At 46.3% G+C, this 14,444-nt stretch overlaps 1 protein-coding gene across 8 annotated transcripts in view; it reads right to left on the reverse strand.

Moving 5' to 3' along the window:
• Positions 1–460: 460 nt before the first annotated feature.
• The window catches only part of GRIK5 (glutamate ionotropic receptor kainate type subunit 5), a 793,047-nt gene continuing 779,063 nt past the window's right edge, over positions 461–14,444 (reverse strand). For all 8 annotated transcript variants that reach the window (XM_068241459.1, XM_068241463.1, XM_068241457.1 and 5 more), the window contains 2 exons: positions 9,906–10,027; positions 461–1,511 (listed from right to left, as the gene is read on the reverse strand). In XM_068241459.1, coding sequence (XP_068097560.1) covers positions 1,056–1,511; positions 9,906–10,027 — 578 coding nt within the window. In that variant the 3' untranslated portion in view covers positions 461–1,055. The remainder of the gene's footprint in view (positions 1,512–9,905; positions 10,028–14,444) is intronic.

Here is a 14,444-nt window from a genome sequence, read left to right on the forward strand (position 1 = left end):
TTTCAGCGACTATATGTGGTATAAAGACTTTTCATTGTGTGCTGTGCAAGAGTTCAGGTCCGTTTTAAGGCAGCAAAAATAAGACGGACACCAAACAGCTCTCCACTCAATAAGATGGACACCAAACAGCTTCCCACTCAAAAGACTGATATCAAACAGCTTCCCACTCAGGAAGATGGGCACCAAACAGCTTCCCACTCAAAAGACAGATACCAAACAGTTTCCCAGTCAGGAAGATGAACACCAAACAGCTTCCCACTCAATAAGACGGACACCAAACAGCTTCCCAATCAGGAACCCGGACACCAAACAGCTTTCCACTCAATAAAACAGACACCAGACAACTCTCCACTCCAATTCATTTGTATCAAAGCTGTACGTTGTATCATAATCAATCTCCCAAACACCTTCAGATGCTCCCATGTCCTCTCATAGATATTCAGGTATAAAAAAATGAATATACAGCAATACATATATTGCCGATACATAGATCAACAAAAAACACACAGTGCCTAGGTTATGTACCTAAACTGGGCTCTGCATTCTAGATAGTAATGGTTTTGGAAGTCAGCAAGTTGTGGTGGCGGTTGGCACCTTTTTTAGCAGAACTGATGTTCCACGTGCCATGCCACCATTGCCAGTTTAATGCATGTGGTGACAACTTAGACCCTGAGCTGGGACAAACACTCTGAATTTGCCCCATCTGCAACCTCTAAACGATGCAGGGGCACCTTCAAGAGGACTGGGCACTGACAAATGGCCGAGGTGATGACAGTACATTGTGTGTCGGGAGAGGGGGTCAGTTTATTTTTTTTCCGCACGCACAGCGTACATTGTAAAAGACTGAGGCATCGCAGTGTTTCTGATGAACGCAGAGGAGGCTTTTGTAAGGATCCCCCACCTCAAAACTGAGCATTGGGGGGAACAGGGGTAGAAGACTTGTGTCCAAGGTCCAAATGCCCCCATGTTCTTTTCCTCTAATACCTCTTCTTCTCCTCCTCTCACACTAAAGGTCCATAAAGGTCCATACAACTAGTCTTCATCACTTCCCTACGTCACTCAGGGGCACTGGCGTCTAGGGGGTCTGCCAGTCTCCGGTGATGTGACATGGGTGTCAGGTCCTCGGGAGGAGGAGGTGGCGGTGGTTTAGGTGACTGAGGTGGCCTGGGCAGTGGTGGAGGCCCTCTCAGAGTCTGTATTCTCCTACACTCTTGGCAGATTCTGAAGTGGGCACACCCTCCCCGCCCAGAAGAAGACGAGGGGTCCTCCTGGAGCCGCTGAGCACCGGGAGCAGGCGGAGGATGAGGTGGAGCAGGTGGATGCTGGTGGGTCTGGTAGAGGCGCCCATTGCAAAGGCGTGTCTCTCTGGTGGCACGAGGTGGCCGGCTCAGCGAGAGAAGAGTCCTTCCATGTAGGTGGCGAGGAGGTCGGCGGCGATGACGTGAGCGAGATGTCTTCTTACACGATACAGCGCTGCGAAGTTCACTCAGCATCTCTTGGCATACAGATATCTACAGCACAGGGGATAAAAGCAATACATTAAAGAGGAACGTCTTTCAGTGCTATTTGCATTACAAGCCTAGGAATAACCAGAACAGAAAATCTAAGAGCTTAATTCCCATTTTCTCCAAGCCACTAGCTGACATACATGTGCACAAAATTAAGATTCTGACAAGCATAAGACGTATAATTTCATGACGTTTTTGCTTTAAACCAAAGCAGAACTAACATCTCTTCAGTATAAGCCTTTCTCATCTAAATAACATTATTTCTCATCTAAATAACATTATTTTTCTAGCACACATTAACATACTTGTCTGGCCAAACTGCAGAATCTGCTGCTTCGGTTTTATGGGAGCTGCCATGGCCCCTAAATGACCCAAAGAACTGCAAATTCTACTCAGAGTTTACTTCCACTGATTTTGTCCATCAGTGGTGTAACTACACTAAGCCTGTCCCCCGCTAAGATCTGCTAGCTGGGGCCCCCGCCCTCATCCGCCAAGTATATAGCTGACCTCAATGGGGCCTCGTCCAGGGGTCGCAAGGGATATTGTTACACCCACCCGTAGCAAGGTTTGGCGGGGATGGCGGGGGTTATTGCTAAGCCTCTACGTTAGACCGTAGAAGGATTTATTTTTGTGCTTGGTGGTGTAAAGCAGGTGGTCGTGTGTGCTGTACCTTGGCGTTAACCCCTGTACACACCATGGGGATCTTGGGTGGATCTTTGTCACCCAAGGGATCTTATACGGATCCCTGCTGGGCAACAAAGTAAAGCTGTAAAGACAGGTCCTCAGCCTCAAGGCTAGTGGCATGTCTGCTGCTATGTAGGGAAATGGAGGGTTGGAGGGAGAATGACTAGTGTGCAATCGAGCGACAACCTGTGGATAAAAGGACGGAGAGAACAATGTGGTCATGCGGTGCTCGGGTGTCGGGGATCACTTAAGGCGTATGTATGTGTACGCTGACGGTAAGCTGGGCACAGGGTGAGCCGAATGACAACTCACCTTGCTGCCGCTGAAATCCCAGGCAGCGTAAAATACTGTTCCCCCCTCCGAGTCTTGGCAACTCAGAGGGAGAAGTAATTTAGAGTCCAGCGATCGCCGGAGCTCCGAAAAACCCTTACACGCCCTGTGCAGTATGACATTACTGCTATGGAACACCTAGTTTCGGCGCTGAGTGCCGAAACCCCGCACTTCGCGCTTCAGATGCACCATTCCGTATCTTTAGCAAATATTGCCTTGGCAGTAAGTATCATGGGCCACGGCTGAGTTCAGACCAGCGCGAGTACGTAGCTTTACTGGAAGCAGGGCCGCCCATGCATTCTGATAATGTTCCTCACATACCAACATGCGTGGAAACATCTGCAGGCCGAGAGCTCTTCCAGTCACACCGAGCAGAATAAGAAGGATTAATACCTCAGGTAAGATGGAAATCAGGAAACAGAGCTGCCTGCTACACAATAAGCAGAATGGAAAGAAAAGCTGAGAGGAGCTCGAGAACGGGAACACGGGATGGAGGAGAAGAAAGGCAATAATGGCTGTGTGGGTTGAGCAGAACAAACAGGAGCGGCGGGGGACTGGAGAGTGGGCGAAGGACGTGCTGCAACCCCTGGGGGGCCAGCTCAGAAAACCTCATGAAAAAACACATTTGTAAACCAATAGAAAAAGGACCTGAGTCAGTGCTTCTAGCAGGGGAGGGAACATTTCATGAATATCTTATGACGGAACCATAGAGAGTCCATAGAGCTGCGCTGTATATAAATATATACTGTGGTTCTCTACACTTTACTGGAGGGACCCATTCGGTTTTTGCAAGGATGATGGGTTTAAAGGGGAACTCCACCATTCTCTGCATTATTCTCTACAGGTGTCAAGCTGAAGGCCCATGGGCCAAATGTGGTCCTCCATGCCATTTTATGCGGCCCTTCAGAGCTTCAAATGTGCATCATTGTAAGCAGTAAAATAACGTTAGCACGCTGCCTTCCCATCTAGCGGAGCACGCAGGGTTGCCACAATCACCCACGACAACCCCTCCCCCAGCAAATATAGTATGGCCCCTTCCTAAGATTCAAACCTCTTTGTGTGGCTGATAACACACACATACACACTTACACACACCTGGCACCCTCTCCCGCTCCGCATAGTGCAGAGTAGCACGGTGCAGCAGTATAATATTTACCTGCTCCAGTGATGCGTTTTTTTCCCAGCAGCTGCACGCTCTGTGCTTCCATACAGCCAGCTTCCGATCACGTGACATATCAGGAGCTAGAGGTATGCAGCATAGAGGTGAGGCTGTCAGGAAGATCAGAGGAGACCCGAAGCAGCACCGGAGCAGGTAAATATTAAGCTGCTCCACTGCGTTACTTTGCAGAAGAGAGGAGCTAGCCCTCCATGATTGCTATAGTTGTGCCACTTTTTCAGAGAATAAATTTGACACAATTTGACCCACGACTTAGACTACGTTTTAGATTTTGACCCCTTACATTATTGAGATTGACACCCCTGCTATAGAGGGTGGGCAGAAGGTAAAAGGCAATTCTAGGAATAGTTATTACTGCTATCTTAGTCCCTGTTGAAAATATTTTGCCTCAACGATTGTCCCTGGGGGTGGTCCAGGGGACAGAAAATGAAGGACATAAAAAAAACACCCCTGGGATGCTAAGTCATTCCTATGCTGAAAAAAAACATTTTTTTTCTGTCTCTCTTGAAGAGATTTCCCACTTCCTGGATAAAAAATGAGGAATCTTACAGACGTATACACAGGGCTACAATAAGAGCTCAGAGAGGCTCCACCCCCTTAACACACTACAGACACAAAAGGGTTATATCTGCCTTTGCGAGTCTACTGCTAGATTCAGGCATTGGGCTCGATTTACAAAACTTCTCATAAATGACTTATTTATCACCTAGTTGATAAAATAACCTTTAAAGAGACAGTGAAGCGAAAAAAAATATATGCTATAGTGAATTGTTTGTGTACTATGAATAATTACTAGAAGATTAGCAGCAAAAAAATATTCTCATATATTTATTTTCAGGTATATAGTGTTTTTTCTAACATTGCATCATTCTATAATATGTGCAGATTACACAACACTCAGCAGTCAAAATTATTCTTTCAGAGCAGTCTGTGAACTAATGACCTCTCCTCTGGCAGAGAAAAAGTAAATAGTTCAGGAACAGTTGAGATAATAAAAGGCAGAAAACAGCCCTCTCCACGACTTTGAAAGTTGTAGAGCTTAATGGCTTTTTTGCATAGAGATAACAACTGGAGTTTCTTAACTCTTCCTGTACTGGACACAATTAGACTGATGTATCTGATCTTAATGTTTTATTTCTTAGCTGTACTACACATACAAATCATTATATCATAATTTTTTTTCGCTTCAGTGTCTCTTTAAGCACATTTACAAGCAAAATAATCACTCAAAGTAAGTTATGCAGGAGAACAGAGGCGCCAAAAGGATAAAAGGAAGCTAAATGAGCTTAAAAACCAAATTCTTGGTAAATAGAGGAGGTAGTGGTGGACTTACCTCCTCCAAGTAGACACACAACAACTGTAGTAAACACAGTCAATATATTTTATTTATGAACTCCAAATATGCAACGCGTTTCGCAGGTTTGATCACGCTTCATCAGGCAAGAACAACGGAGCAATAGCATATGTGGTCAGTAGAAGAGCCAGGCACCTCAGAGTTCTCCTGCATAATATTGAGTCCACCCTGGGTGGGGGGTTGAACCCCCTTTTTTCTCATCTACAGAGAGCGACTTCTTATTCCTGAGTGGGGTCAGGAAAATCCCCCCACCTGCCTTTACAGTGGTTGCCTAATGGTAACCCTGGTTTGTGAGTATTAATATTTACTCTATCTAGTAACCATTTACCAGTACATATTACACTATTGGGGCTCTTGGTGTGCCTTGTTTTTAACTCAAAGTAAGTTGCTCCTGATTAACTTCATTTCAATATTACTTTTCTTACCTTAATTTTATTATATTTTTACTCTTTGGGAGCTCTAAAATGTAACACAGATAAGGTGAAAACAGAGGAAAGCAGGTGGAAAAGCTTTGGTGAATCATGCCCAATGTATTGAAAAATTCACAGAGACTCACAGAGAGACTTAGCAATAAAAGAGATGAGGCTCAACTTATGCTAGGTACACACCTTACAATTTTCTGGCAGATTTACCTGCCAGATCCATTATTTCTAACATGTCCGATTTAATCGATTTTCCGATCGATTTCCGTTCACTTCTATGGATATCTGTGGGAGATTTTCCAAAGCTTTTTGTCTGCAGCAGACACCCCGCATTCAGACAAACTTCAAAGCCCTACAAGAACTACAAAGAAAATGTTTTTTTTCCTTGTTCCCACTATTTATCTTTACATACCCAGAACATTTGGTGATTATAGCATGTATGGGTGCTTTTCTATTAATCTCTTAAAGAGAACCCGAGGTGGGATTTAATTATGTTACTGGGGCACAGAGGCTGGTTGTGCACACTAACACCAGCCTCCGTTGCCCCATGGTGTGCCTCCATGTCCCCCCTGCGTGCCGCTATACCCCCCGCAGTGCTAGCGACACATAGCTACCCGCCCGTGTCCCTTCTCTCCCGCTGCAGGGAAGTGACGCGGGCGGGTAGCGCCGATGCTGAGGAGGCGGGGGAGTGGCCCTGACTGACAGCGCATAGGTAAACATTGTGCTGGCGACGCGCTGCGTGTCGCCAGCACTGCAGGGGGTATAGCGGCGCGCAGGGGGGACATGGAGGCACACCATGGGGCAACAGAGGCTGGTCTTAGTGTGCACAACCAGCCTCTGTGCCCCAGTAACATAATTAAATCCCACCTAGGGTTCTCTTTAAAGAAAACCTGTAACATCAAAAAGTTCCTCTGGGGGGTACTCACTTCGGGAGAGGGAAGCCTAGGGGTCCCAATGAGGCTTCCCACGCCGTCCTCTGTCCCTCGGGGGTCTCGCTGCAGCCCTCTGAACAGCGGCGATGTTAATATTTACCTTCCCGGCTCCTGCGCAGGCGCTGTGGCGGCTCTGAGCTCCGAAATAGGCGGAAATGCCCGATCGCCGTCGGGTTTGCTCTACTGCGCAAGTGCAAGTCTCCGGCGCCTGCGCAGTAGAGCGGACCTGACTGAGATCGGGTATTTCCGTCTACGTCGGAGCCGAAAGCCGCAACAGCGCCCCCGCTGGAGCCTGGAAAGGTAAATATTGAACAGGCTGTAGGATCTGTCGGGCCGGCTTTGAAGGGCTGCAGCGAGGCCCCCGTGGAACAGGACGGCGCGCGAAGCCTCATTCAGACCCTGAGGCTTCCCCCTCCCGAGGTGAGTACCCCCCCCCCCCCCCCCCGGGGGAATTTTTTGATGTTACAGTGTCTCTTTAAGTTGTCATGAATTTTAAAGTCAAATGCGCTGCAACTCTGTATAAAAGTTCTGTGAGGCCCCATTCACACCTAAAAGTGCAAAACTCCGGCAATTACTGCCGGCGTTTTGCGGGAGTGATTTTTCCGCGATTAACGCAGACATAAATCACTGGACACTGCAGCGTTTTGGGAGCAGTGCTTTGCATGCTAATCGCAATCGCCGGCAAAACGCTGCATGTCACGTGTTTGTGGTTAACGCTAACCGCAAACGCGGCAGTGAGAACACTGCCATAGGCTTACATGGGCTAGCGTTTTTTAAAAACCGCTAGCGTTTTGCGCTGAGCAGGAATCGCGCGATTCCCGCTCAAGTGTGAACGAGCCCTAAGCGAAAATGGTGTAATTTGCCGTGAGATCAAATCTAACAATTAGCACGCTCCTCCACCCTAGGGCTGATTTCAACATTTCTGTGTGTCATAGACATTGTAGGAAACCAGTAAAGCTATTTGAAATGTGGTCCTCAAATATCCTTTATCAGGCTCATTCAGAGGGTCGGTAAAGCTTCCCAACGTTGTACATACATATTGACAAAGTTGAAGGTTCCCTGAAATAACCATAGGCTGCTTGCTTAGAGACGATCAATTTATTCAATAGACATTCATCTCACAGAGAAGTCATGGCAAAGCATGGGAATGATTTGTAAGTGTCTGAGTGGCTGACCACAATCATGCCTCTCTCCTGCTTCCTGTGTAGACTAAACCTGTGTATACATGGTAAATGAAACTCACTGGGCCAGATTAATCAGGAGTGTCTGAGACAAAATATTAGTAGGTTTTTAGAAATCCGTGCAGAACTGTCTCAGACATCCTAAGAAATCAGTAGCTAGTGCAGATTCCTTCTTAAACTGTAAACCTTAGGGCCCGTTTCCACTAGAGCGAATCCGCATGCGTTGTCTGCATGCGGATTCGCATAACCAATACAAGTGGATGAGACTGTTTCCGCTTGTCAGTTTTTTGGTACGTTTTTCTGTGCAGGATTTTTCTGCACGGTAGGGCCTGCAGAATTTGCCTGCGTGTGGAATGCAGGCGATTCGCAGGCAATGTATTTAATAGGGGAAATCGCACATGCGTTAAACTAATGTACATAGAGCCAGGCAGTGACATGGTTAAAATCGCTGATAGCCTGCCTATGCGAAATCGCATGCGAAATCGCGGCAAAAATCGCATGCGGAATCGCATCCGCATGCGATTTTGTCAGCGGTGGAATCCCAGCGATTCGCACCGCACTAGTGGAAACGGGCCCTAAGGAATAGAAGGAGCTAGGAAAGTCTCTCAGGCAGTGCAGTGTGTGAGGGGAATTGCTGTTGCTGAGGACGTAACAACACACCCGCTGTCAGCAAGCTCTGAGTGAGGGGGGAGGAGCCCTTCACAAATCACATCTAGCCTGCACTATCTGTAGAACTGAGCACTTCTTTTAGTCTGTAGCAGTTAAGGAATGGATTTGCACTTTTCTTAAATGTAGTGTAGCTCTAGAAATCCACGCTAAATTGCCACTATTATATAGGCTTTGGGAAGTTTCTTACTATCATGCAGAACTGTTCTTCTGCTGGTTAGAACAGTTTTAGAAGAAAAAACTGTCGGTAATGCTTTGATAAATCTGGCCCACTGTGCACTGCAGCCCCCGATGTCTCACGATGCCTTGGCCAGTGATCAGCATGGCGGATCAACTCAGCTGAGTGCTGCCTGAGAGCACTGATCTCCCTGCCCACCACTCCGTCAGATCCTTCCCCCTGTATAGCAACAGAACATACCTCTAGCCTGCAAGCTAGCGATGCGTCTCTACAGGGCCTTAGCCCTGCAATGTTGCCCGAGGGATTGTGTTGCAATCCCTGCCAGGTGTCATGCCTTGTGTATAAGGCTTAAAGCAAACTTGAAGTGAAAATAAACTTATGAGATATCAAATTGTATGTGTAGTACAGCTAATAAATAGAACATTAGTAGCAAAGTCTCATATTCTTTTCCAGTACATGAAGAGTTAAAAAAAACGTCAGTTATCTATGCAAAAGAGCTTCTCTAAGCTATTTGACCCAACTGGGTCCAATACAGTCCTGTTTTCTGAAGCACTTGAACACCCACAAAACAGTGAGAGGCAGCTTTGGATAAGGTTTTACTGCTCAAAGGTTCATTAGCTCTGCTCCGTTTTACAGCTTAAAATACAAGTGTGGTTTCTAAACTGCAAATATGACAGAATGATTCAATGTTTAAAAAAAAAAGCTATATAACTGAAACTTAAAATATGAGGCTCTTTTCTTTGCTATTACTGTTTTATTCATTAAAGTGAACCAGAGACAAAGCACCCTCATGTATTTTACCATATATATCAGTGGGAACATTAGAGAAAACACCTACTCTGCTCTCTCTTTCATTCTGCACTCCACAGCCTGCTTCTAATCAACCCTGATAAAATCCCTGACTGAGCATTCAGTCTGGCTTTGCTCAGGAATATTTATAGCTCAGTCTGTCTTCTCTCATGTCTTTTTACGTCCAAGCCTGCCCCCTGCTGGCTCTGCTTGGGAATTTTTATAGCTAAGTCATTATAACAAAGCCAGACTGAATGCTCAGTCGGGAATTTTATCAGGGTTGATAAGAAGCAAGCTGTGCAGTGCAGAATGAAACAGAAAGCAGGTTAGGTGTTTTCTCTAATGTTCCCACTGATATATTTGGGAAAATACATGAGAGTGCTTCGTCTCTGGTTTACTTTAACCATACTACACATACAACTCATTATATCATGAGTAGTTTTTTTTTGTTTCAGGTTTTCTTTAAGACAAGAAATAGGTGCAAAGCATATTTACATGATCAATGCCAGCCAATCAGATACTTGAAAATCAATCACCTGCTCTGATCAATCACATGTCTGCATGAATTTTCCTCAAGATAAGTTTCTGTAGACTGTGGATAAATAGTGTATGCAATCATGATTACCAGTTAGCTTTCTCAGACCAGTGGAGTAATATTGCTAATTCATGACTGTGAACACTCACCTCCTCATTGTCCACCGAGCGTCTTGTTGACCAGACAAACTCCATGATGGCCACGAACACAGCAATGATGAGGCCACAGATCAGTACCACAAAGATGCCTCCAATGTTCTCCATCCCCAAACCTGGAAATACAAGCAATGTTTGTTAAAACTTGTTATGAGGTTGTTATTATTAAGGCGCTGATCAAACTATGGAAAGAGCAGAGTCATCTGTGACAAATCTCACCAATGATTGCTGTGCCACCAACTGACCACAAGTTATTCTGGTGTTCCTACAAACCGTAGTCAAATTGCAACCACATTCTTGGGCTTGTTGACAGTCAGGGGCTTGAGGTGGAAGCAGCACCAGATGATCAATCCTGATACCCAGAATGAAGGAAAAGCACCACCTCACTGCATATGATATCCTCAGTGGCAGTAGTCAGGAATGATACTCACCAGATCCCTACTGACTTTAAAAAACTACTTATAAACAGACTAGTGTTGAGCCGAAATTTGCGTAATTTCGCATTTCCGTAACTACGGACACAAATTTTGCCGCTACGATGCGAATTTGTCATTTGTAATTGCCATGCAAACCATAATTCAGAATTCCGTAAGCGTAGTTTCCATCATGTCATTTCTCGTTTTGGTGCAAATTTGCGTTTAATGTGAAATATCTTAATTTCGTGTTTTCTATAGAAACAAATTCATTTTAATTATGAAAATGGATGCAATTTCGTTTTTAATAGTAATTATGCAAATTTAAGGTATTACTAAACTCAGCTCTACCTGCAGCCACTTCTAAGACAGGTGCTCTTTGCCAAGGTGCACTTAGCGGTCATGCATGCTGAGACACTTGGTTTTGAACCTTGCAATATCTGATAATGCAAAGGTCCTTGCACATGCTGTCACTTTAAATTATCAGGAGACTCTGGACTGGAACACAATTTTGAGAACGGACGAATTTCCACGTTAAACACGATATTCCTAAATCGTTTCTGTTACAGAAACGATCTGCAATTACAAAAAACCAATCAGATTTAAGAAATTGTGCATACATGCAAATTTTGCGAAATTACGAATTTTAGATTACGGCCGTAATCGTAATTTCGTGAATTATGCGAAATTTCACGTAATCGTAATTAGGTCATTACGCTCATAGACAGAAACTCCAGTTGCTTGCACTGAATGTGGCTCTACCAGATGCTACTGACAGAGGCTCGCAGACTCTCATTAGTCTCATTCCTGGTTTCAAAAGATAGTTACCGTCAATTTCAATTTTAAACACTGCAGATACAGAGGGTTGGATTAGTGAAAGGCTGAAAGCCCATCTACATCCTAAATTAGAAAATACACATCAAGGCTAGGGCTGATGAGTTCAGCGCTGGTTTGTATAGCTCACCATCTCCTGCCACTTGTTCTCATAGGTGGTGGATGTGCGACCTTTTCCCCACCCTCATCACTAACATTGAAGCAAGGACCACATCGCCACTGCCTAGTTCCAGCAGTCCTGTGTCCCATAGACTAACAGTAGGTGGGGCCACCTTATGTTAGTGTATGTGTGATTGGAACCGGTTGAAGCTAGGTAGCAGTGTGGCAGCGAGTGGATGAGGCTCATAGACTAATCAACACCAATTACTCAGCTTACAACCTGTTACCTCAGGCATGTGTATTGCACAGCGTTGGTTGGTTTGTGTGGATCATGGACAGGTGATTCGGAGGAACTGGAACACCCTCTTAGGGCTCGTTCCCACTGTTGCGACGCGATTTCGGCCGCATTCCGACGCTTGTAAAAACGCATGCGGATGAGTTTCCGCATGCGTTTTTACCCGCGATTTCGCATGCGATTTTCGCATGGCAGGGTGCCATGCGAAATTAACCATGACACTGCCAGGGCTAAATAAAATTGAAAAAGGTGCGAAATCGCACGCGAAATCGCGGGTAAAAATGCATGTAACAAACGCATGCGTTTTTACTATCTAAATACATTAGCGGCGATTCGCACGGATTCCCGACGCAGGCGAAATCGTTGGCTCTTTTGTGCGTTTTTTTCACGCTGAAAAAACGTACCTCAACAACGCTACAGTGGAAACAGGCCCATCCACTTGCATTACATGTGCGGATCTGCATGCGTTGGACGCATGCAGATTCGCGATAGTGGGAACGAGCCCTTAGTCTGACTCGGTAGCAGAGTATAAGAGCAGGGCAGTTTCAGGGAGTCACAGCTCCCTATTCATTATGTCTTTCTGCCTGCGCAACCCTTTCTTCTACTTGCCGGTCTGCACCCAGGGTGGTCCGCCCTGCCCAAGAAACGGCCTGAATAAGGGTCAGCAGTAGGGGAAGGGGGTTGGGGTAGGGGAGAAGTGCAGTTTGACATGTCTGCTTGTGGGGCCTTGGAAGACCAAGTCCCTGGCCCTTATACAAGCACAGTGATGGGGATCTGTAACAGGAATAGGCCACACACCGGCTACCAAGAGCAAGAAGCCAGCTGCAATGCAGAGCAGTGCTGAAAAATGTATTTTGTTATTTAAGATATAGAGGAGATCTAACGCAAACCTAATCTCTGTTGTAACTTTTAGAAAGTCCCAAGATCAGCTCAGCAGTGTTGCTCACAAATTTTCACATTGAAAATGGCATTTTCGATTATAAGAACATTTTCAAGAAAATACATTGTAAAAATACATACAATGATAAAAATTCACAAAAAAATTGTTGTCTTTACCGCAAAAACGTGAAAAAAAATCCTTTATTTTAGAGGGAAAATGTGCAAAAAAAATCACAAACTTATTACAAAATAGTTTTTGATGGCATTTACTGCACATCATTTTCTCGAAAATTAATGCAAAAAGAATATCTGCGTTTTCCACTCATCATTGCTGAGCAGCAGAAAAGGGCAGGACTTTTACCTCAGAAAAAAGATTCTGGTTGGTTAGTATGAGAAGAATATCTACTGTAAATGATTTGGGGGAGGGGGTGAAGGAAGTGGCAGGTTCATTTAATAAATGCGATGCTCCTATAGACGCTTCCTATACAGTAAGAGCCAGTCCACACTAGGTCCGGAAACGTATCCGTGGCTGCGTTTTTCAAACCTGATGAAAAAACGGAGTCCCGGATACTAATGTTGAAAATAGTCAGCCAGCCTCACCCAAGTAAAAAAACGGATCCATCTGCGTTTGCAGGGACCCGTTTTCAAAACCTGAACGGAAGGTCCGGATCTGCTGCATTTTTCACGCAACGGATCAGGACCACGGACTACACGCAGGGGTAGTGAAAGTAATGAGAAGACGCACTCTCCAGCTCCACAGGCAAAAAACGGATGTTAAAACGGATAGCCTGAGCTTTATGATTGGCCCAAAAAAATCCTCCCACTCCTTCCTAATGATGGAGACGTTTTCTGTCAGGGAAAAAACCTGAACGGAAACTGATGCAAAACTGATGCACTTTCATCAGTTTGCCAGTACGGTGGGTACTTCCCCTGATCCGGACTGCAGTGTCCGTCCTGCAACCGGGTCTAGTGTGGACCACTCTAAAACTTGTTGAGGATTGTTTGTTGCTGCCATTCAGGGCAGTTTCTAGGCTAAATTTCACCCCAGTTCGAGAGTCAAAAAATTGCCCCCCCCCCCCCCCCCCCCCCCCCCCCAATCAAAGCTGCTAAGGTGAAATCATGTCAAAAGGCTTCTTGAAACCAACTCACCATTTTTAATTTTATTTTTAATTTTTTTACTCTGCGTCTGACCACCTGCCCAGGGAAAAAAAGAGTGACCCCCTCCGCCCCCCTAGCCAGGGAGTCACAGTATGGTGGTCTGACCACCTGTCCAGGGAAAAAAAGTGTGACCCTCTCCCCCCCTAGCCAGGGAGTCACAGTCAGACCATGGTGGTTTGACCGTCAGACCACCATGGTCTGACTTTGACTCCCTGGCTGTGGGTGGTAGGGGGGGGGTGCTCTTTTTGCCCTGGGCTGGTGGTCAGAGCCCACCATGGTCTGACTGTGACTCCCTGGCTGGGAAGGGGGGTACTCTTTTTGCCCTGGGCTGGTTGGTGGTCAGACTCTGACCACCAGCCCAGAGCAAAAGAGTGCCCCCCTACCCCCAGGCCAGGGAGTCACACTGTTAGACCATCACCATGGTGGGTTCTGACCACCAGCCCAGGGCAAAAAGAGCGCCCCCCTCCCCCAGCAGCCACATCACGAAAGAGAGAGGCAGTGCTGTACATAGACTGCCTGCCTTACTGCCTACTTACCATGAGGTCCATCTCATGGCAGGTGGAACTGGAAGAAGGCGCCGGGCCAGGAACGGTGGGGGTCCGGGCAGGGGACCATGCGAGGTGCTAGCGGGCAGCGGCAAGCAAGGGCCAAGGCACCCACTACTGCAGCAGTGGCAGCGAGGAGCCCGAGTCCAACTGGCCAAAAAGACTCCACCTTCTGGGGGCTGGGCTCCGCCGCACACTGCTGCTGCACACAGGGGTGAGCCTGGGGTGCCTGGCACCTGGCAGCAAGATTTTCTCTGGCGCCTATGAGAGTGGTTAAATTAACCGCGCCCAACCACATAACCACACCCAT

Source organism: Hyperolius riggenbachi, chromosome 6 (genome assembly GCF_040937935.1).
Source record: "Hyperolius riggenbachi isolate aHypRig1 chromosome 6, aHypRig1.pri, whole genome shotgun sequence".
Lineage (NCBI taxonomy): Eukaryota > Metazoa > Chordata > Amphibia > Anura > Hyperoliidae > Hyperolius > Hyperolius riggenbachi.